The sequence below is a fragment of the Delphinapterus leucas genome, chromosome 1 (assembly GCF_059928025.1).
Source record: "Delphinapterus leucas isolate spDelLeu-1000000601 "Yukka" chromosome 1, BTC_Dleu_Yukka2, whole genome shotgun sequence".
In the NCBI taxonomy this organism is placed as follows: domain Eukaryota; kingdom Metazoa; phylum Chordata; class Mammalia; order Artiodactyla; family Monodontidae; genus Delphinapterus; species Delphinapterus leucas.
The window spans coordinates 81064508-81085506 of record NC_143129.1 but is presented as its reverse complement, the minus strand read 5'-3'; the positions used below and the strand labels follow the sequence as shown (position 1 = coordinate 81085506).

At 43.9% G+C, this 20999-nt stretch overlaps 1 protein-coding gene across 1 annotated transcript; it reads right to left on the bottom strand.

Annotated features, from left to right (window-relative positions):
- Window positions 1–404: 404 nt before the first annotated feature.
- S100A10 (S100 calcium binding protein A10) lies at window positions 405–10792 on the bottom strand. The gene is made up of 3 exons (XM_022564119.3): window positions 10662–10792; window positions 3744–3896; window positions 405–814 (listed from the first exon to the last, which is right to left on the bottom strand). The coding sequence occupies exons 2-3, from the start codon at window positions 3873–3875 to the stop codon at window positions 656–658; spliced, it is 291 nt and encodes a 96-aa protein (XP_022419827.1). The 5' UTR covers window positions 3876–3896; window positions 10662–10792; the 3' UTR covers window positions 405–655.
- Between the last annotated feature and the right edge of the window lie 10207 nt (window positions 10793–20999).

Sequence of the window (20999 nt, the reverse complement as noted above, 5' to 3'; positions counted from 1 at the left end):
CATCGCACTGGACTGATTTTGATTAGTTGTCTTATGGAACTATTCTTACCCTAGTTTGCTGAAACTTTGCTATGAAAAATGGACTCAGACATCTCAGGCATACAAAGTGCTGGTTGGAAAGGCACTGATTTAACTGGGCAGGACTATGCTCAGGAATTATAAAGGTGGAATATACCCTGAAGTGCCTTCTTTTAATCCTTGGAGTTGTCCTTCAGCTAGGAACAGCTACAGGGCAGATCAATTTGAGAAGTTAGACTCCAAGCCTGAGTGGAGAGTGCTTTCCCATTTTGCAGGTTCTGTGGGAAGAGCTCTGCCTTGCGCTAGATGCTTAAGGGCACGTGGGCTCTTTGTGAATGAAGCAGGGAACAAACATTTCTGAAGAAGAACAAAGATTCTGTCTCAAATTCAGAACTAAAAAAGGAATTTGTTTATTGAGGGCAAGGGGATGCAAGCAATATAAAAATCAAAAGCTTATCTGACTTTAATTGACTTTTCTTTCTTTGCTTCTCAAGGTGGAGCTGGATTTTATTTGTACATTTTCTAAGGGTCCCCATCTGCTCAGGAAATCCTTATACAGGGGTAGCTGTGGGGCAGATTCCTTAAGTGACCCTTTATGAGAATTCTTATCAGGGTGGGAGTAATTGCTCAATGCTGCCTACTTCTTTCCCTTCTTCATGTGTACTACAAAATAGTCATTGCACGCGATGGTGAGCCCAGCGATTAGTGAAAAGAAGCTCTGGAAGCCCACTTTGCCGTCTCGGCACTGGTCCAGGTCCTTCATTATTTTGTCCACAGCCAGAGGGTCTTTTTGATTCTGAAAAAAAAAAGACAGAGGCAAGAAATACGAGTCAATGGTTGCAATGACGAGCTTCTTTGATTTGTACTGCTGACAGCTATATATATAATCTCCTAATTATTTGAGTTCTTGCTTTAGGTCATAGTGATCTTTGGAGGTCGTCTAAATGTATTTTTCTGCTTTGAGGGAGCATTTCAGTAAATTCATATTTATTTCAAGCTAGGAAAGAGGTTTCCATGGCACTCTTTTATATAACTCCACTCTTTTATATAACTCAGGGACTAGAAACAGCCTATTTCTAGAAAGAGGAGATTCAGTGCCAGAGAAGGGAGACTCACGACTCTGAACTCTCAGTCCACTTAGAAACCAGCATGGCCTTCTGACATGCTTTACTTACAGTCCAACTGTTACAATTTTCAAAATCACAAAATTCTGAGAACCAGCCCAAATTCCCCCATTTTTTAGTTTAAACTTATATTCTCTTGACAAGCTTTCATTCCTGATAGCATGGTCAAGTCCTTAAAGAAGGAAACTCCTATGAAAGACCTCATGTGATTATTTAGGGAGTAAATTTCAGATCATTGTCCTATGGATTTTAAAGAGGTGTTAATGATGCCCCGGGGTGTGTTAGGTGTAAAGAGTTCAGGCAGATGGTCCTCATTTCTTGGCACAGCTGAGGCCAGTCTAGGGTGGCTTCATATCATATTAGTCAGGTGACCTAGAGTAAGTCACACAGCTTGGTGGGCCTTCGTTTAACAACTAAGAATTGAGGTTGGACTAGAGTGTTTCTAAGATTGCTTCTGTTTTTAATAAGTTGGTCAATCTATGCCATCCTATACTCTTTGCTGGATGTACTCTTTGTTTTATACTGGATGTACTTCAAAAGCAGTATGTGTGATGGAGTTATAAAACTCCCCATGATTCTCAATGCCTAGCATGAATATATGGAACTAAGATGAGCAGGTAAGATCCCCTTTGTTTTTTCTTTTACTCTGTTTTCAAGGTGATTGGCTTGATCATTCCTTTTCGTAGTGATGATGCTTAGAAGTGGGAAAGTGTGGTTTCTCCTGTAGAGTCCATGCCATCAACCAGAGGGAAATATGCCCCTTTACAGGTATTAAAGGACTCAGGTAAAATATTTATGAATTTCATTGATTGTATAAATGAGTGATGGAACTGATACTCAGTGTCTCAAGTGTGCTGGATGTTTACAAACTGCACTCAGAAATCCCTTAAGGTAAAGCAGCAGCATTTCCTACACGCCCTAAGCAATCAACTATAACCTGTCTATGCAGCTACCTCTGCTTTTGGTGGGTTTCAGTTAATTCTGGCCTTAACCCCAGCTTCCTGGCCGTGGTCAGGAATGAAATTTGGATGACGTAAGGGGTCAACTTTAGAAACAAAACGATCTGTGAATGCAGCGAGTGTGGGTGTGCTTGGAATTATGACCCCATGCTTAGAATAAATTATACTGCCATGTTCAGTACTCGTTACTGAACACTTTATGTTTACCAAGCCACAAAGCCTTTAGGGAGGAAGGATCTTCGTCTCATGTGATATCATCCTGGCTTCTAACTTATGCAACAACACAATTAATGAGTGTTCAGAAGTAGACCGAGAGCGCCTTTGTTTGTGTGATGGGCAGGTTTACAATGAGCACATTTTGTCCTTGAATTTTATGCTTGCCTGGAAGGATCACAGAAAGTGAAAGTGGTCTTGGAGAGAATCATGTCCAGCCTCTCATTTTCCAGAGGCAGGAACTGAGGCACAGAAAGCTGAAGCAACCTTCCCAGTTAGGGTCCTGGTCTGGGGCTCTATCACAGAACTGTACAAAAGCAGAACAACAGTATCCTCTAACTCATTCTGGGATAGAATTGTGGTAACTGCAGCTCTGAGTACTAGTTAAGCTTTTTATATCTGTTTATCTGACTGGTATTGATAACATGTAAATCATCATGTACTACAAAACCCTATGTTTAATGAGTCAGGAGTCAGGGGCTTGATTAATGCTGTTTACCAGGCAGATGACAAGAGGCAGAACCCTGTCTTTTACCATCTCCTCCCTTCACCCTTTAGAGGCCAATGCACACCAAACACAGTACTGATCCCTTCAAATGACTCTGGTTGTGGCAGGGAGAGAAGGGCCTGCATTTCAATCTAATATTTTGTTAGGCGATGTTTCACCTTCAGTGAAACGCAACAGCCGTCTCTTGAGGGCCTATGATGTAAAAGGGCAACTGTGCCTTGTTGCCTAATGTCCTGAGTGATGTATCTGAGCTCATGGCAGATCCTCTTCTGGTCTTCACGGACCCCTCGATCTGTCAAAGGTGAGGCATAAACTCAAACTGTGCTCCTGTCTCATTGCATTTTCAATGTGAAAAGAAGTTATTTCTGGAGTGCCGCTTGGCACTCATTCAGCAGATACTTGACACCGTTGTTTTAGAGCAGTGTTGGAAAAAAATTTTAAAGCCTTTATCTAAAGGGATTTAATTTAAGAAGGGAGATTCAAGTTGCTCAAAGTGGATGTGACCAGGATGTGGTACCTCCAGTGCCAGGTTTATGGACCTGAGGGCAACAAGGCAACCTGGTTGATTACTCTGGTGAAAGGCCTTCTTTCCTGCAACTCTGTCTCAATGGACACAGATGACTCCATATGGATTCCTTCTAACACCTCGCATTATGGTGATTTGTGTGTAGTCTCATTTCACTTCCAAACTGTAAGCTCCTTGAGGGCAGGGCCTGTGTCTTCTTTACCTTCTGTTTCCTCCCCTAGTATCTTACAAACAGTAGGCATTCAATAATGTTTAATAAGTAAATGAATGAAAACATCTTTCTAGTAGTGACTTCCACAGGGAAGGGCTGGAAAGAGGAAGGGAAAGGAACTAGGGCCCAGAAGCATTGATTTTTACATCTGGTTCTGGTTCTTTCTGAGCCTTTCAACACTTACTTCCAAAAATCCAGGGAACTCCTTTTCCATGAGTACTCTCAGGTCCTCCTTTGTTAAGTAGCCTTTATCCCCAGCAAACTTGTGAAATGTGAACATCATGGTTTCCATGGCATGTTCCATTTGAGAGGGCATTTTGGTGAGGTCTGTTGGAACCTATTAAAGGATGTAAAGAAACAATTTACATTAACTTTTAAGCGACATGAATTACCAGTCTTTTGAGAATGATTGGAAGAGGGTGATAAGCTCATTCATTCAATCCTTTTCAGCTGTAAAATTCAATGAATATAAGGACCAGTTCACTCAGGTTTTATGCCTCCTGCTGATGGAAATAGGCAGTTTAGGTATTGGTGCTCTGAATAAGGGATTTATCTAGTTGTCTGCTAATTTTGCATAAATCACCTAATGAAGAATAAAAACACTAATTATTTGGAAAAGCAAGATCAGTGCCCCTCCTTTTAACTGACAAAGCACCTACTGAAAGAACAGACGTTTCTCTGCTTCTCTTAGTGCTGGTAAATGGGACTCTTCAATATGGATATGGCTGAATACCAACAACCCACACAATCAAGCCTGGTTAATATAAAAACTTCAACTCTCCAAGCTTAACTAGGTAACCTTGTTCAGTCATTCTAGGGTTTAGAAATCTGCTTAAAAATGAATTTTGTCTCCTGAGCATGTATTGGCCTCACTGCGTGGCTTGCGGGATCTTAGTTCCCCGACCGGAACTGAACACAGGCCACTGCAATGAAAGTGCTGAGTCCTAACCACTGGACTGCCAGGGAATTCCATGTATTCTTCACTAAAGTTCTGAACTTGTTAGTGATTGTAACAAAGACATTTGCATCTTTGGTAGTAACATGCTGTTGCCCTACCCAAATAAAAGCTACCCAAAGCCCGTTATCTACTTCCTTGAGAAGGAACAAGTAATAGTATATCGTAATTCCTTTGGGGATCTAATATACTTTTGGCAGCACTAGACAAAAGAGCTACTCTCACAGTCTGGGGTGCAGTGGGAAAGGAAGAGCTTTTCATTGTGAATAGTTTAAAACAAAGGTAAGGGATGTCCCTGGTAGTGCAGTGGTTAAGAATCTGCCTACCAATGCAGGGGACGCGGGTTCGAACCCTGGTCTGGGAAGATCCCACATGCCGTGGAGCAACTAAGCCTGTTTGCCACAACTACTGAGACTGTGTGCCACAAGTACTGAAGCCCACACACCTAGAGCCCGTGCTCCGCAACAAGAGAAGCCACCGCAGCGGGGAGCCCATGCACTGCAACGAAGAGTAGCCCCGCTCACTGCAACTAGAGAAAGCCCACCCGCAGCAGTGAAGACCCAACACAGCCAATAAATAAATAAATAAATAAATTTAATTTTAAAAAAAAGAAAGGAAAGGATGTGTCAGATCATTATATTCAGGTATAATAATCTAGGGGCATATGTCTCATCAAGACCCAATGCCTGGTACTTAATAGGAGCCCAGTGAATTTTGCTTAACTGGAGGGCATGCTTTAGCCAGAATGGAATAGCTTTGGCTAACACCACCTAAAATCACTACTGGATAGGAAACAGGTGAATTTGAATTGAGACTGTAATATACCACTCAAAAAAAAAAAAAAAAACCACAAAAAAACCCGTCAAGAATAAGTTTAGAGCAGAGATTGAAGGAGAGGCTGGCAACTTCCCCTGAAGAGTCTCAGTAGGAACCGGAGACATGCTTTCAGTCTGGTTCCTTCCGCTGACACATGCATACTCAACACAGATCCGTAAATGCTGTCTGTTACAGAGAAGGTGGAGCTGGTAAACATGAGGATTGAAAAATTACACTTTAAGAGTCAAAAGTTCTACCCCTTAATCCCCAGAAAAGTACAGAAATCAGCATGCCAAAGAATGCTATACTCTAGAGAATGCTATAAACCAGAATCTGGCATGATTCATCTGGAAAGCAGTTCTCTTGGAGAGAGCAGCCAATTCAAGGTCCACTGTGGGATGAATTCCAGGGGAACCACACCCTTTCCCCTCTCTCCTGACACAGCCAGGATCTGGCTTCAGATGGCAGTGGGCTTAGAGGGAGTCAGCCTTGCCTGGATTGGCGCTGGAAGTCCAGCAACATAAGAGAACTGAACTGAATGAGTCACCTATGGGAGAAGGCTGTGGCATCCCACCCCAGTTCTGAAATATCTCAGGAAAGGAGTCAGCCACCACAGAGGTTTAAAAATACCCGTGCCCAAGCTCAAGTGGCAGAGCACTTCACAACAAATGCCCAAAGATCCCAGATACTGGAACTGGCTGTGGGACACCTAGTTCACATTCTTCACAGGGCAGAGCAGAAGGAAAATGCACTGCAAAGCCAGAGAAGTAAGAAAGGGAATACAGCAGGGTAAGGACCCCTAAAATAGGAAACAAGCTAATTTAGGAACCTCTAAGAAATACAACTTGTAAGCTGAGGAAGTCCTGGCCACCCCTGAATACCTTCTTCAAGAGAGTGAGGCCAGTCTTCCTCTAGTGAGCACTCAGGTCACTCCAAACCCACCCCGGGATTGTCTATGCTCATTATGAAGTTACAGAGCTTTCCTGCCCCACTGGATCTCCCTCTGCTGTTTACTCAGCACATGGGCTGTGGACACAGCAGTCAGCACAGACTCCCTGTTTGTTCTGCAATAAGAATGTAGATCAGGGGCTACTCAGGAGATCTAAGGTTGTGAAAGTGAAAACAGCTTTGAAAACCAGAGATGACCACCCTCTCATCAGTAACCAGGGCCCCTGAGGGCACTGACCTGGGCTACGAGCAAGTTATTCCGTTTTGAAGGTGAAGCAAGTACACTGGTTTTAAAGTAAGATGAAGGAAAAGGGGAAGATGTGATTAATACTGTTCTTTCGGCTAGTGGATGAATCATACAGCTCTTCCAGAGTGCAGCGGTTGACCTACTGAGTCAGCCTGCCTGGCCCTCCCATTTTGGGCGGGGCTTGCCCGGCCTGGGCTGACGGAAGCACTGACCATTGGTTGCTAAAGCAGCAAGCAGTTCAGGGACTTGAGTTCGCCGTTTCCACCGCCCCAGAAGAGTCCCACCCCGGGACTCTATAGCTTCTGGCTCGGAAACACTTCCAATGGATAGCCTTGGGCCTGGGGTTGAGAGGCCGCAGCTTCCCCTCTGTTCCCCAGACAGCCTACTCCAGCACCTGAAACACTCCATCCAATCATTTGCCCGTCTCTCTATCTTAGATTTAAGTTCCTTTAGGTTAAAAACTGTGAATTATTCAGTTCTATCCACTAACAACTAAATAGTGGTTTAGTGTTTGCTAATGAGTGAATGAATCAATCAAACAATTCCCTTGGCTGGAGCTGAGGTGCAGGTGTGATTACCGGGTCTGGGTTGAAACCCTTGAGGCTGGGAGCTCTGTGGGAGGAGGTGAGGGCTGGGAAGGGCCAGGAAAGGGGCGGCCTATGAATGAACCGCAGAGTACATTCCATAGCAGAGTACATTCCATAGCGGAGGAGAAAACGGTGTGTCCTGCTAAACAGGTCTGGTCACCCAACACGACCCGACTTTTCTTTCTCTTCTCACTCTTACCGTTTTCTTGAGTTTTGGTTTATCCCACTTTACTGCTCTCTCACTGTGAGCTCCACAGGCTCTAACTAATTCATCATTCACTCACCTTTTATTGAATCATTTTATTCTGATGTCTGTGTATCTCCTACACAGGTCTGAAGAGTGGAAGCTCACGTGTCTTTCTTTGTGTAGTTTTCTCTTCCGAAAAGAATTCTGGGCTTTACAAATTTACAGTGGTGGGAATTCAATTTTCCATTTTTTCTGTTCCTTCACCAAGCACCTACTTTGCATGACCCTGTCACGGTGTTAGGCACACGTGGATGTGCTCTCCACCACCTCTGTCCCGTGATGCTTGCCTCTGGGGAGTTCACCAGCTAAGGTCATACTATTTTAAAATATGTCCTGAATTCTAATTAACTGTGTTTGTTTCTTTCCGCACTAAACTGTGGGCTCCAGTAGCAGGGTCGCATAAGCTAGCACCCTGTCCTCAGAGCCTGCTCAATGAATCAGTAAGAAGGAAATTGACAATAATGTAAATTTTGATCCTTCTGGGAGTAGCAGGGAAGTAGGAGGCCTCCTTAGAAAAGTGTCTGCTCCTAAGTAATACCAAATGTTTGCTCTGGACCCATGCCCAGATCCAGGCCATAATTTCAAAAAGGAGACTTCCAAAGAGCAAGAAGTCTGATCTACTTTGCTCTTTTGTGTCTTGTCCATACCCTACTTTTCTTACAGCCCACCCAGAAAACAACTGGCAGAATGTCGGTAAAAACAAACATCTGTTATCTAAAATGTGTTTTAGGTTTCCTTCCTTTTGCTTTGAGGAATTTAAAAAGAAAAAAATTGGCGGGGTGGGATGGGGAATTGAACCCAGAAGGCATTCTTGATTTGATCTCTAAAAGGAATTCAGAAGAAGTGAGTGGAAGCAATGAATCTGATCCAGGCTGTCTCTCCCCTTTCACCAAACGTAAAACTTTCCCACTAAAAAAAGTGAGCAGCAAAAGAAAAGCTCCAGATGCAATTCAATAGGAGAACTCTGAAGCCATCTCTACCCTAAAAGAGTACATCCAGTTTTCCTTGAAGAGTTGTCAGGCATCACCAGAACTGGCAAACAATAGCTACTGTGACAACTGCTATTAAAACCACTGAAGGGCTAGGAAGTGCTGAAAATTGTTAAAAATAAGCAAATTCATTCTTTTTGCTTTTGATGTGAGATTCCTAAATTGTTGAGTCCCGGGAAAATGAGAAGCTTATGAAAGATCCTAATAAAAAGATCAGTCTAGCTTTCCCAGCACTCTGAGTGCTAATCTGCACATTATAACTCTGAAAGGATTCCATTGTTTCCCTCAACTTTAAAAGACTAGACTGGATCAAGGCCATACCAAGTGGGTAGTGCTCTAAAAAATTCACATTTTTGGAGCTGTCCATGGAAAGCAAGGAGGCACTCAGTTTCAGCTCCACCTAGCGCAAGGCCTGACCTCACTGGAGTGGCTGCTGGAGAGGCTTGACAGGGGCCAGACATGGAAGGAAAAGTGGCCATCTGATGTTGTATGCAGGAAAAGCCAGGGAAGACCATCACCTAGAAGTCAGGGCGCTATGCTCAGTAGACCCTCAGGAAAATTTGAAGAACCAAAATAATCTCCAAGTGCTGTATCAAGGACCCAGTGAAGAAAGTAGCTTCTGGCTGTCAAGGAAGGAATACATCATTTGGAAGAGATGATTAAATAGAAACTGGAGAGGAATCTGTGGGGGCAGGGCTGATGAAGAAATTCCAAATGAGTTATATGAACTCATTCCTGCCCTAATGCCTGTCATTACCTTTTGCAATTTGCTGAAACACGTTGGAGGCAAAGATCATTGACAGAGTGTTGCGCCTGGCCTCACCTGAGGTGCAGGATATAAAAATCCACTGCTGCAGGTTGAAACTCAGGCTGCAGGGGAAAAAGCATCTGCAGCAACTGCAAACCTCTTAACGGGAAGAGCTACCTCCCAAATAAAGCTGGGGCAGCCTGCCAGCAGGCATACTGGCCGATAACCCAGCAGCAGTTCTGCCACGGCCCTACCAGTCTAACTGCTGTCTTCACCCACAGTTCAGTCAAGAAACCTCTCCTTCAGGTTGCGGGCCAAGTCCTGGTGTGACTCACTTCCTCTTGGAAAATGCCCTCTAAGATGGCACAGTTCCCCTTTTCCTTCAGGGAGTGTTCTGTCTGAACCATCTGCAGAGAGAATCTGGAACCATCCGGGCCTCACCCACATGGCCTCACAACTGAGTCACAGGCCTCCACTAGGAGAATCCGGGAGCCCTTTGTGCTAACCACGCCCTGCAGAAAGCTCCCAGCGAAGGGGGTGGGCTTAATGTATTCCAGAGTCTGGCCCAGGGCTCGGCTGCGCCTGGCACGGGGCTTGCTGCTCTGCTTTCCCCACCATCCCGGCCCAACAAGGCAGATTCCGGGTTTCAGTTAGGTGGAGTCCGGCCGCGGCTAGAGAGTGTGGTATCCAGGCCTGGGGGAAGCGCCCCTCCTCTGGCCAGGCTCAAATTGTGACCAGGTACCAACAGCTCATTGCACTGGGACAGATTAGTCTGGGTTAGAAGATCCTTCATTAAGCCTGCTCTTCCTCTATCTCTGTATAGTTCCACTTGTTTAAGACAGCAAGAAGGGATCCCTTTCAGTACAAAAATCACTTCACACAGGTTTCACATGGGCTTCCCTCCCCCTCTTACCCCCACCACTCAGCAAAACTGCGTTATAAAGAAAACGAATAGACTTTCCTCCCTCGGTCGGCAGTAAGAACCTTCCCGTCTAGCAGACAAACAACAGGAAGCCCAACCTGAAGCATCGGGGAGAGGGGCTGAGGGGTGTCCTTTGGGTAGGGAAACCGCCAGCCCTCCCCAAGCCTGCACGGGCCGTCCATCTAGGAGGTGGCAACGAACATCTGGACAGAGGTCAGCCTGCAGCCGGAGCACACAAAGAAATACGCCGGCCAGGACAGGGGGCCAGAAGCGGGGGTTCGGGTAATTGGGGAGACTAGTCGAAAGGTAGGAAAGTGGGTGTAAAAAAAGATGAACCGAAAGGTAGGCGAGAGCAGACCCCGGGGCAACCAAAACGGAGGTACAGTAGTGAAGGACAAGGGCTCCCTCCCGCCCCCCCCGCGAGGATCTGGGGGGTCGCGCCGGGGCGGGTCGGGGGCGCTGCTCGCCAAGCCAGGGTGTGGCCCAGATGCCTCCCCATCTCCAGCTGATCCTCGACCAGGCCCCCCGGCACCCGGGACACCCGGCGAAGCCAGCTGGGCGAGCCAGAGCCGCCGATGCGGGGGTTTCCACGGGCGCGGGGTCTGGGGCTGGGGACCGCCCGGGACCGGCGGGCGGAACTCACCGTGGCAGGAGGCGCGGCGGGGACGTTTGGCAGTCGGGGGTGTTCGGCTGGCGGGGGCGCTCGGCTGGCGGGGACGCGCGGCCAGTGAGCAGAGCGCCGCGGGCTGGGCGCCTTAGTAAGTGGGGGCGGGGAGCGGGGGAGGCAGGAGGAGCCTGGGCCGGTGTCAGGGCCTCCGCTCACCCCACCCCTTCTCCTCCCTCTTCTTCCTGCCCCCGCACCCAACACTCACACCCTGGGCGCAGCTCACACACCCTTCTTTCGCTGTGCGGAGGAGCCTCGCTCCAGGGCTGCACACCGCCCCCAGTGAGAGCAATACTGTAAACTTCTCTTCCTACTCAAATGCTCTGGAATATTGTAGGACATCCCCACCCTTGGCCATGCCCTTCCTCTCGGGTTTGGTTTTAGAGAGCGAATGAGTGTGCAAATCCAAGAATCCAGCCATTCTGCGGGTGGGGCGCGCTGGCCCAGAACCAGATTGTAAACGCTCGTCCGTAACCTACAGGTCTAGGAATTATTTTCTAGATGATACTGCAGGGAGGGGCTCGTGGAGTCCTAACGACCGCGAGGGCGTCAGACTTGGTTGATTTCAGATAAGGCCCTAGGAGGTCAGTTGGGAGGGTCTCCAAGGCCTGGGCCCCCAGTCCACGGGCAGCTCTCAGAGAAGGCGGGTTCCCTGCCGGCGCCTGCTCGCGGAGTGGAGGGGGGTGGTTGCCATTTGGTGGCTAGTCAGCTCGAGGGCGTTACAAACCCTTTGTTGAACTGGAGATTTACCCCTCTTAGTGTGAATGGCTTCTGTCGTAGTTGATATTGTTAAAACCTGTTTCAGGGTCTCCTTTTTTTGTCCTGAAATTGGCCTGTTTGGTCCTCAAACTCTTTAGAAGAAATTTAGAGAAAACCTAAGTGTTTCCTAGCTGACGCTATTCCCCCTGCCCTTTTTAAAAAAAATATTTATTTATTTGGTTGCACCAGGTCTCAGTTGCAGCAGGAGGGCTCCTTAGTTGTGGCACGCATACTGTTAGTTGCGGCATGCATGTGGGATCTAGTTCCCTGATCAGGAATCCAACCTGGCCCCCTGTACTGGGAGCACGGAGACTTATCCACTGCGCCACCAGGAAAGTACCCCCCCTTTTATTTTAATTGTGGTTTAGGGTTAAATGCAAACTACTAGCAGCTGTTGTTGGAAAAGGGCCCAGTCCCAAGTCTTGGGTTTTCCTTTGTTCCCAGGGGAGGTCCTGGGAGGAGTGAGTGATCCCAAAGGAATGAGCAAACTCGGGGAATCCTCCAAGTGCCTCTAAGTGACTAATCTTGGCTCTTGCCAGGAAAAAACTTGGATTTCTGCTCTCACTCTGCTGGATTCCTGCAACACTGGTGCTGAATGTTCAGGGGGGCACTCCTGCAAAAAACATAGACTTCCTAAATTCTTGCTAGGCCCTAGGTTACAGTCAAGAATGGAGAAAATTCTAGATCCCTTTAGTTCCAGGAAATATGCAACTGGGTTTAGAATGAGAATACCTGAGTTCCGTATACTATAGACTCCTTATTTGATTTCTTCATTTGATTCACAAACATTTAGGAATGCTTAATGTATGTGCTAGGGCCTGGAGAGATTCAGAAATCAAAGAATCAGTCCTGTCTCTCAAAGAGCTTCAAATCTTGTTGGAAGATAGATTAGCAAATGGCTAAAATCCAGTGAGCTCAGTGAATGGTAGAGGACACGAAGGGACACTGTGAGAACATTGAGGAGGGGCCTCCAAGTCCCCATGGAATGGTCGCAGAACAATTCCTGGAGGAGAAACATTTGATAGACGTTCTTAAAATAATAATAACGTTTACCATGACTTTTTTTTTAACACCTTTATTGGGGTATAATTGCTTTACAATGGTGTGTTAGTTTCTGCTTTATAACAAAGTGAATGTTATACATATACATATGTTCCCATATCTCTTCCCTCTTGCGTCTCCCTCCCTCCCATCCTCCCTATCCCACCCCTCCAGGCGGTCACAAAGCACTGAGCCGATATCCCTGTGCCATGCGGCTGCTTCCCACTAGCTATCTACCTTACGTTTGTTAGTGTATATATGTCCATGACTCTCTCTCGCCCTGTCACAGCTCACCCTTCCCCCTCCCCATATCCTCAAGTCCGTTCTCCAGTAGGTCTGTGTCTTTATTCCTATCTTACCCCTAGGTTCTTCATGACATTCTTTTTTTCTTAAATTCCATATATATGTGTTAGCATACAGTATTTGTCTTTTTCTTTCTGACTTACTTCACTCTGTATGACAGACTCTAGGTCTATCCACCTCATTACAAATAGCTCAATTTCGTTTCTTATGGCTGAGTAATATTCCACTGTATATATGTGCCACATCTTCTTTATCCGTTCATCTGATGATGGGCACCTAGGTTGTTTCCATCTCCGGGCTATTGTAAATAGAGCTGCAATGAACATTTTGGTACATGACTCTTTTTGAATTATGGTTTGCTCAGGGTATATGCCCAGTAGTGAGATTGCTGGGTCATATGGTAGTTCTATTTGTAGTATTTTAAGGAACCTCCATACTGTTCTCCATAGCGGCTGAACCAATTCACATTCCCACCAGCAGTGCAAGAGTGTTCCCTTTTCTCCACACCCTCTCCAGCATTTATTGTTTCTAGATTTTTTGATGATGGCCATTCTGACTGGTGTGAGATGATATCTCATGGTAGTTTTGATTTGCATTTCTCTAATGATTAATGATGTTGAGCATTCTTTCATGTGTTTGTTGGCAGTCTGTATATCTTCTTTGGAGAAATGTCTATTTAGGTCTTCTGCCCAATTTTGGATTGGGTTGTTTGTTTTTTTGTTATTGAGCTGCATGAGCTGCTTGTAAATTTTGGAGATTAATCCTTTGTCAGTTGCTTCATTTGCAAATATTTTCTCCCATTCTGAGGGTTGTCTTTTGGTCTTGTTTATGGTTTCCTTTGCTGTGCAAAAGCTTTGAAGTTTCATTAGGTCCCATTTGTTTATTTTTGTTTTTATTTCCATTTCTCTAGGAGGTGGGTCAGAAAGGATTTTGCTGTGATTTATGTCACAGAGTATTCTGCCTATGTTTTCCTCTAAGAGTTTGATAGTTTCTGGCCTTACATTTAGGTCTTTAATCCATTTTGAGCTTATTTTTGTGTATGGTGTTAGGGAGTGATCTAATCTTATACTTTTACATGTATCTGTCCAGTTTTCCCAGCACCACTTATTGAAGAGGCTGTCCTTTCTCCACTGTACACTCCTGCCACCTTTATCAAAGATAAGGTGTCCATATGTGCGTGGGTTTATCTCTGGGCTTTCTATCCTGTTCCATTGATCTATCTTTCTGTTTTTGTGCCAGTACCATACTCTCTTGATTACTGTAGCTTTGTAGTATAGTCTGAAGTCAGGGAGCCTGATTCCTCCAGCTCCGTTTTTCGTTCTCAAGATTGCTTTCGCTGTTCGGGGTCTTTTGTGTTTCCATACAAATTGTGAAATTTTTTGTTCTAGTTCTGTGCAAAATGCCAGTGGTAGTTTGATAGGGATTGCATTGAATCTATAGATTGCTTTGGGTAGTAGAGTCATTTTCACAGTGTTGATTCTTCCAATCCAAGAACATGGTATATCTCTCCATCTATTTGTATCATCTTTAATTTCTTTCATCAGTGTCTTATAATTTTCTGCATACAGGTCTTTTGTCTCCTTAGGTAGGTTTATTCCTAGATATTTTATTCTTTTTGTTGCAATGGTAAATGGGAGTGTTTTCTTGATTTCACTTTCAGACTTTTCATCATTAGTGTATAGGAATGCCAGAGATTTCTGTGCACTAATTTTGTATCCTGCTACTTTACCAAATTCATTGATTAGCTCTAGTAGTTTTCTGGTAGCATCTTCAGGATTCTCTATGTATATTATCATGTCATCTGCAAACAGTGACAGCTTTACTTCTTCTTTTCCGATTTGGATTCCTTTTATTTCCTTTTCTTCTCTGATTGCTGTGGCTAAAACTTCCAAAACTATGTTGAATAAGAGTGGTGAGAGTGGGCAACCTTGTCTTGTTCCTGATCTTAGTGGAAATGCTTTCAGGTTTTCACCATTGAGGATGATGTTGGCTGTGGGTTTGTCATATATAGCCTCTATTATGTTGAGGAAAGTTCCCTCTATGCCTACTTTCTGCAGGGTTTTTATCATAAATGGGTGTTGAATTTTGTCAAAAGCTTTCTCTGCATCTATTGAGATGATGATATGGTTTTTCTCCTTCAATTTGTTAATATGGTTTATCACATTGATAGATTTGCGTATATTGAAGAATCCTTGCATTCCTGGAATAAACCCCACTTGATCGTGGTGTATGATCCTTTTAATGTGCTGTTGGATTCTGTTTGCTAGTATTTTGTTGAGGATTTTTGCGTCTATGTTCATCAGTGATATTGGCCTGTAGTTTTCTTTCTTTGTGACATCCTTGTCTGGTTTTGGTATCAAGGGGATGGTGGCCTCGTAGAAGGAATTTGGGAGTGTTCCTCCCTCTGCTATATTTTGGAAGAGTTTGAGAAGGATAGGTGTTAGCTCTTCTCTAAATGTTTGATAGAATTTGCCTGTGAAGCCGTCTGGTCCTGGGCTTTTGTTTGTTGGAAGATTTTTAATCACAGTTTCAATTTCAGTGCTTGTGATTGGTCTGTTCATATTTTCTATTTCTTCCTGATTCAGTCTTGGCAGGTTGTGCATTTCTAAGAATTTGTCCATTTCTTCCAGATTGTCCATTTTATTGGCATATAGTTGCTTGTAGTAATCTCTCATGATTTTTTTTTATTTCTGCAGTGTCAGTTGTTACTTCTCCTTTTTCATTTCTAATTCTATTGATTTGAGTCTTCTCCCTTTTTTTCTTGATGAGTCTGGCTAGTGGTTTATCTATTTTGTTTATCTTCTCAAAGAACCAGCTTTTAGTTTTATTGATCTTTGCTATTGTTTCCTTCTACCATGACTTTTAAATCTGATTGTAAAAAAGATTACATTCTTATTGTAGAAGGTTTGGAAAATATACCAATGTATAAAAAGGAAAATAGGATTATTTGTAAACTCATGGACCAAAGAGACATACTTTTATATATTTCCTTTGATGGAAAAAGTTTTTACATTTTGAGGTATGGAGAAGCCATTTTGGCTTATACATGATTTCACTTAAACTTTATGCTAACTAGAACAGCCTATTTTGTGGCCAAACATGCATTGTACATCTGCTTTAATCATTAAAGAAAAGCATGCATTTAAAAAATGAAAATGGAGTAAGTGTGGCTCAGGCATCCTAAATGGAGTTGGGTGGCCATTGTGAATGTGATTTCAGATAGTTCCTACATCGTTAAGAACTTGAATTTTCTGAACTGTATCAGACTCAAGAACACCACCAGCCCCTCTCAAAACAGTATCTGCTAGGGACTTCCCTGGTGGTCCAGTGGTTAAGACTCCTCGCTTCCACTGCAGGTGGCGCCGGTTCCATCCCTGGTCAGGGAACTAAGATCCAGCATGCTGTGCAGCGTGGCTAAAAAACAAACAAACAAAACAAACAAAAAACCCAGTATCTGCTAGCAGCTGCCAGCTGCAACCTCATGGTCTTAAGGTCTTCCTTTGTAACTGTGCAACCATTTGGGGCACCAACCAACCCTTACTTAATAAGCACCCTTACTTCTTGCCAGATCTAATTTTAATTCTTGACAAACAACTTATGTAATTTTGCAGTTTTTGCATTTATAAGCCTCCTCATTTGTAGTCCAGTGGAACACAATTCAAGTGCTTCTTGAATCTGTGTCCCCTTGATATCATCCTCCGTTTGGCTCAAATACAACTATTTTTTATTCCTTTTGTAGATTTTTTTGATTATTTCTGTCCATACCTTTTAGTCTTTTTATGCACATATATTGCATATATAAATATAAATAAATATATATATAATTGGGGGATTTATAATTATTTATTTATTTATTTTTGGCTGTGTTGGGTCTTCGTTGGGTGCACAGGCTTTCTCTAGTTGCGGCGAGCAGGAGCTACTCTTCATTGCAGTGCACAGGCTTCTCATTGCAGTGGCTTCTCTTGTTGTGGAGCACGGGCTGTAGGTGCGCAGGCTTCAGTAGTTGTGATGCACGGGCTTAGTTGCTCCACGGCATGTGGGATCTTCCTGGACCAGGGCTCGAAGCCACGTCCCCGACATTGGCAGGTGGATTCTTAACCACTGCGCCACCAGGGAAGTCCAGGGAGGATTTTTTTTTTTTTGAAAATTGAACCCAGAAGGGATTGTTGAATTTGATCCTTAAAGGGAATTCAGAAAAAGTTAATTGAGGCAATGGATCTGTCTCTCCCACCTTTCACCAAACTTGCTCGCTAAAAAAGTGGGCAGCAAAGGAAAAGTTCCAGATGCAATCCAATAGGAAGAAAGAACTCCAAAGCTTTCTCTACTCCAACAGAGTACATCCAGTTTTCCTCAAAGAGTTGTCAGGCGTCAGCCAGAATTGGCAAACAATAGCCATTGTGACAACTGCTATCAAATCCATTGGTGGGTTGGGTGGTAGTTATTTACTGAAGAGCTAGGAAGTGCTGAAAATTGTTAAAAATAAGCAAATTCATTCTTTTTGCTTTTGATGTGAAATTCCTAAATTGTGACCACACTGATTATAAAATTATGTATTCTATTTTTGTCCCATAATACCTTATCTTTATTACTTTGTATATCACTAAATATCAAGAGCATGATTGTTCATTTACTCACTAATTTTTTTTTTTCCCCACTCAACAAGTAACTACAGTTGGCTGTCCATATCTGGGGGTTCCTCATCCTCAGATTCAAACAACCATGGATCGAAAATCTTCAGAAAAATAATTCCAGAAAGTTCCAAAAAACAAAACTTGAATTTGCCTTTCTGGCAACTATTTACATTGCATTTACATACTATTTACAACTATTTGCATGGTATTTACATTCTATTGGGTATTACAAGTAATCTAGAGATGATTTAAAGTATACCGGAGGATGTGTGTAAATTTTATGTGATACTGTACCATCTTATGTAAGGGACTTGAGCATCCATGGATTTTGGTATGGGGGGAGTTTCTGGAACCAGTACCCACAAGGGTACCAAGGGAAAACTGTATTCAATTACACTGTGGCTTCTCTACTCTCTTCTTCGGCCTGCTGGCCAGATTCTGAGGGCTCCCACATCTTAGTGGCTGCAGCTCCACAAGATGGACAGGACTTCCGAAGTCCTGGGTTTCCAAAGCATTGTATTAATGGTTTGAATCATAGTTGTAACAAAAGGAAACTTTATTCACCAATTACAGAGCCCTAGTAAGGAGTCACAACAGTCCTCCGTGGCAGTTCATTTGAGAACTACCAATTTACAGTTGCCTGGTCAAGACTTTTTGCTGGCAACCCCCAAAACAAAACAAAACAACAAACCCCCAAGTGTGGCTTTACTAGTACACCCTAAATAGGGAAATACAATTTATTAAACATTTCCCATATTTTTCAAACATTTAGGTTGTTACCAATTTTTTACTGTCATAAATAATAATTGTATATAAAAGAACTACTTTTGAATAAACATCTTTGCCCATGTTTATTTTCTTAGGATAGATTCCTATCAGGGACTGTCCTTTTTGTTTGTTTGTTTATGGGGATCTTAAAGGACCAGTAGGGGTAGCCACATTCTGTGGGTGGGCAGATAGGAGGGAAAAGCATGTGCCAGGGCATGGAATTCTGAGGTATTGTGTCTATTCCAGGAATTGCCTCAGTTCTGCATGGGGAGAGTGCTAAGTCCTTTAGGGCCTCAGATGGGGATGAGTCTCGAGAGGAGGTGCCTTTCTCCAGGGCACCTGGGATACTCTGCTTGTTATTGAACCAAACGTCGCTCTGCTCGCCAGTGTACAGTAAAGTCAATCTACTGACCCCAGGTTGTGGCGAAGGAAAGTGCAGCGTTTATCGTAGGTGCCAGACAAAGAGTCCGGGGCAGCTAATGCTCAAAAACCTGAACTCCCCCATAGGTTTCAGGGAAGCATTTTTATTATTTTTTACTTTTTAAAATTTATTTTTATTGGAGTATAGTTGCTTTACAATGTTGTGTTAGCCTATTGTACAACAAAGTGAATCAGCTACATGTATACAAATATCCCCTCTTTTTTTGGATTTCCTTCCCATTTTGGTCACCACAGAGCATTGAATAGAGTTCCCTGAGCTACACAGTAGGTTTTCATTAGTTATCTGTTTTATACAAAGTATCAATAGTGTATAGATGTCAATCCCAATCTCCCAATTCATCCCACTCCCTCTTCCCGCCCTTGGTGTCCATATGTTTGTTCTCTACGTCTGTGTCTTTATATCTGCTTTGCAAATAAGATCATCTATACCATTTTTCTAGATTCCACATATGTGCATTAATATACGATATTTGTTTTTCTCTTTCTGACTTACTTCACTCTGTATGACAGTCTCTAGGTCCGTCCATGTCTCTACAAATGACCCAATTTCTTTCCTTTTTATGGCTGAGTAATATTCCATTGTATATATATACCACATCTTCTTTATCCATTCCTCTGTTGATGGACATTTAGGTTGGGGAAGCATTTTTAAAGGCAAGGTGAGGGAGGGGAGTCGCAGGGTGTGTGATCAGCTCTTGCACAATTCTCTGATTGGTTGATGGTGAGGTAACAGGGTGGTGTCACAGGGGTTAACATTATCAATCCTCAGGCTCCAGTAGCTCTGGGGGCTACAGTGCTCATGGTCATCAAGTAGTTAACTTCTTCCATTTGGTAGGGGTTTTAGCATCTGTAAAACAACTCAGGAAATGTGCATCAGATACTGTTATCTATATACTTCAGATAAGAACTAAAGATTCTGTGACTGCCATATGGCCAATTTACTGTTTAAATTCTTATCAGTTCTCCTGGCCCAACTGCTATTTTTGCCACTACATGTTCACATCCTTTCAGTCCTTAACTCTTGAGCCAGGCTTTTGTGACTCAGGGGCGGCCTGGGAGACTACAGCTTTTCTACAAAAAGGAGGCAGGCAGAGGACAAGGTGGTGAAGTGTCTGTCCCAGGAAAGTTCTATAGGGTCCTGCTGTGTTACGTGCTAAAGAATTTGGAGTTCATTTCTGAAGGTGACAAGGAGCCACCGAAGAATATTAAAGGGGGAGTGAGTGACTCTCCCACTTACCAGCTGCGTGGCTCTGGAAAAGCCATCTCACCACTGTGAACCTGAGTCTCCTAATGGGTAAAATAGGGATAGACGCCTGTCATCTGGGGTGATGGCAAAGAATGAACTGGCTCATGACCATGAGGCATCCAGCTCAGCCCTGGTATGCAGCAGCTTCTGGGCAGCAGATTAGATTCTGTGTGATCCCTCCCTGTGGAGAAGAAGCTTTAAGGAGGCCAAGCAGGGCTGTTCTGTGGCCCAAGGTCCCTGGTGTGGGATTTGTGGGTGAACACTTTTGAGCAGACTTCCTTCTAGGGCACTGGGAGGACTCCATCGAGGCTGTGCTTGCTGTGCTAACTTAACTCTTGGAGCAGCAGAAGCTGAAACCTTTTTTTTTTTTTTTTTTTAAACACAAGAGAACTCTTAGCTTGGGGTTGGAAACCATCTGCTTTCTTCTATTGGTGAGCTGCAAATTCTAATGATTATAATCTATCAAATATTTACAGAGCACCTATTAATACCTGGAATCTTCTGGCTACTGGAGATATGTCAGGGACCAAGACAGACAAATTTCTGCCCTCATAGGCCTTTCGTTCTAGCGGGAAAGGCAAATAAAATACAAGTAAAATGTAACTAATAAAATTTTGGGTAAGTTGTAATGAGTGCCTTGATGGGAAAAACAAGGATCTGAGTGAGAGAGGAATCAAAGTAGAGAGTCAGGGAAGACTACACTGAAGAGGGGACATTGGAACTCAGACCTAGAGGAAGAAGAGGAACTAGGGTTGCAAATAAGGGAGGGACCAGGAGGAAGCTTTCTGGGTAGAGGGAAAAGCACATGCAGAGGCTGGGATGTGGGGAGGGGCTTGGTCTGGGATGGGAATTGAAAACCACCAGTGTGCCTGCAGCAAGGGGAGCAGGGTGGAGGGGGACTGGACATTCGGAGAGACAGTTTGGCTACATATCACAGGGGTTAAGAGCACAGGCTTGGGGAGTGAATCATATTTTCTCTGCCGCTCATTAGCTATGTGATCTTGGACATGTCACCAACCTTTCCAAACCTCAGTTCTCATCTGGAAAATGGACTCAAAAGGAATACCTGCCTCCTAGGAATATTGTGGCTATAAATGAGTAAATACTTAGCAGTGTGCCTGGCACATA

Excerpts from the sequence above, each read along its gene's own strand:
- S100A10 (XM_022564119.3), bottom strand. The coding sequence starts at position 3,875 with ATGCCCTCTCAAATGGAACATGCCATGGAAACCATGATGTTCACATTT. Across the intron at positions 815-3,743 it reads AGTTCCCTGGATTTTTGGAA|AATCAAAAAGACCCTCTGGC; the intron begins GTAAGTGTTGAA and ends TTTTTTTTTCAG.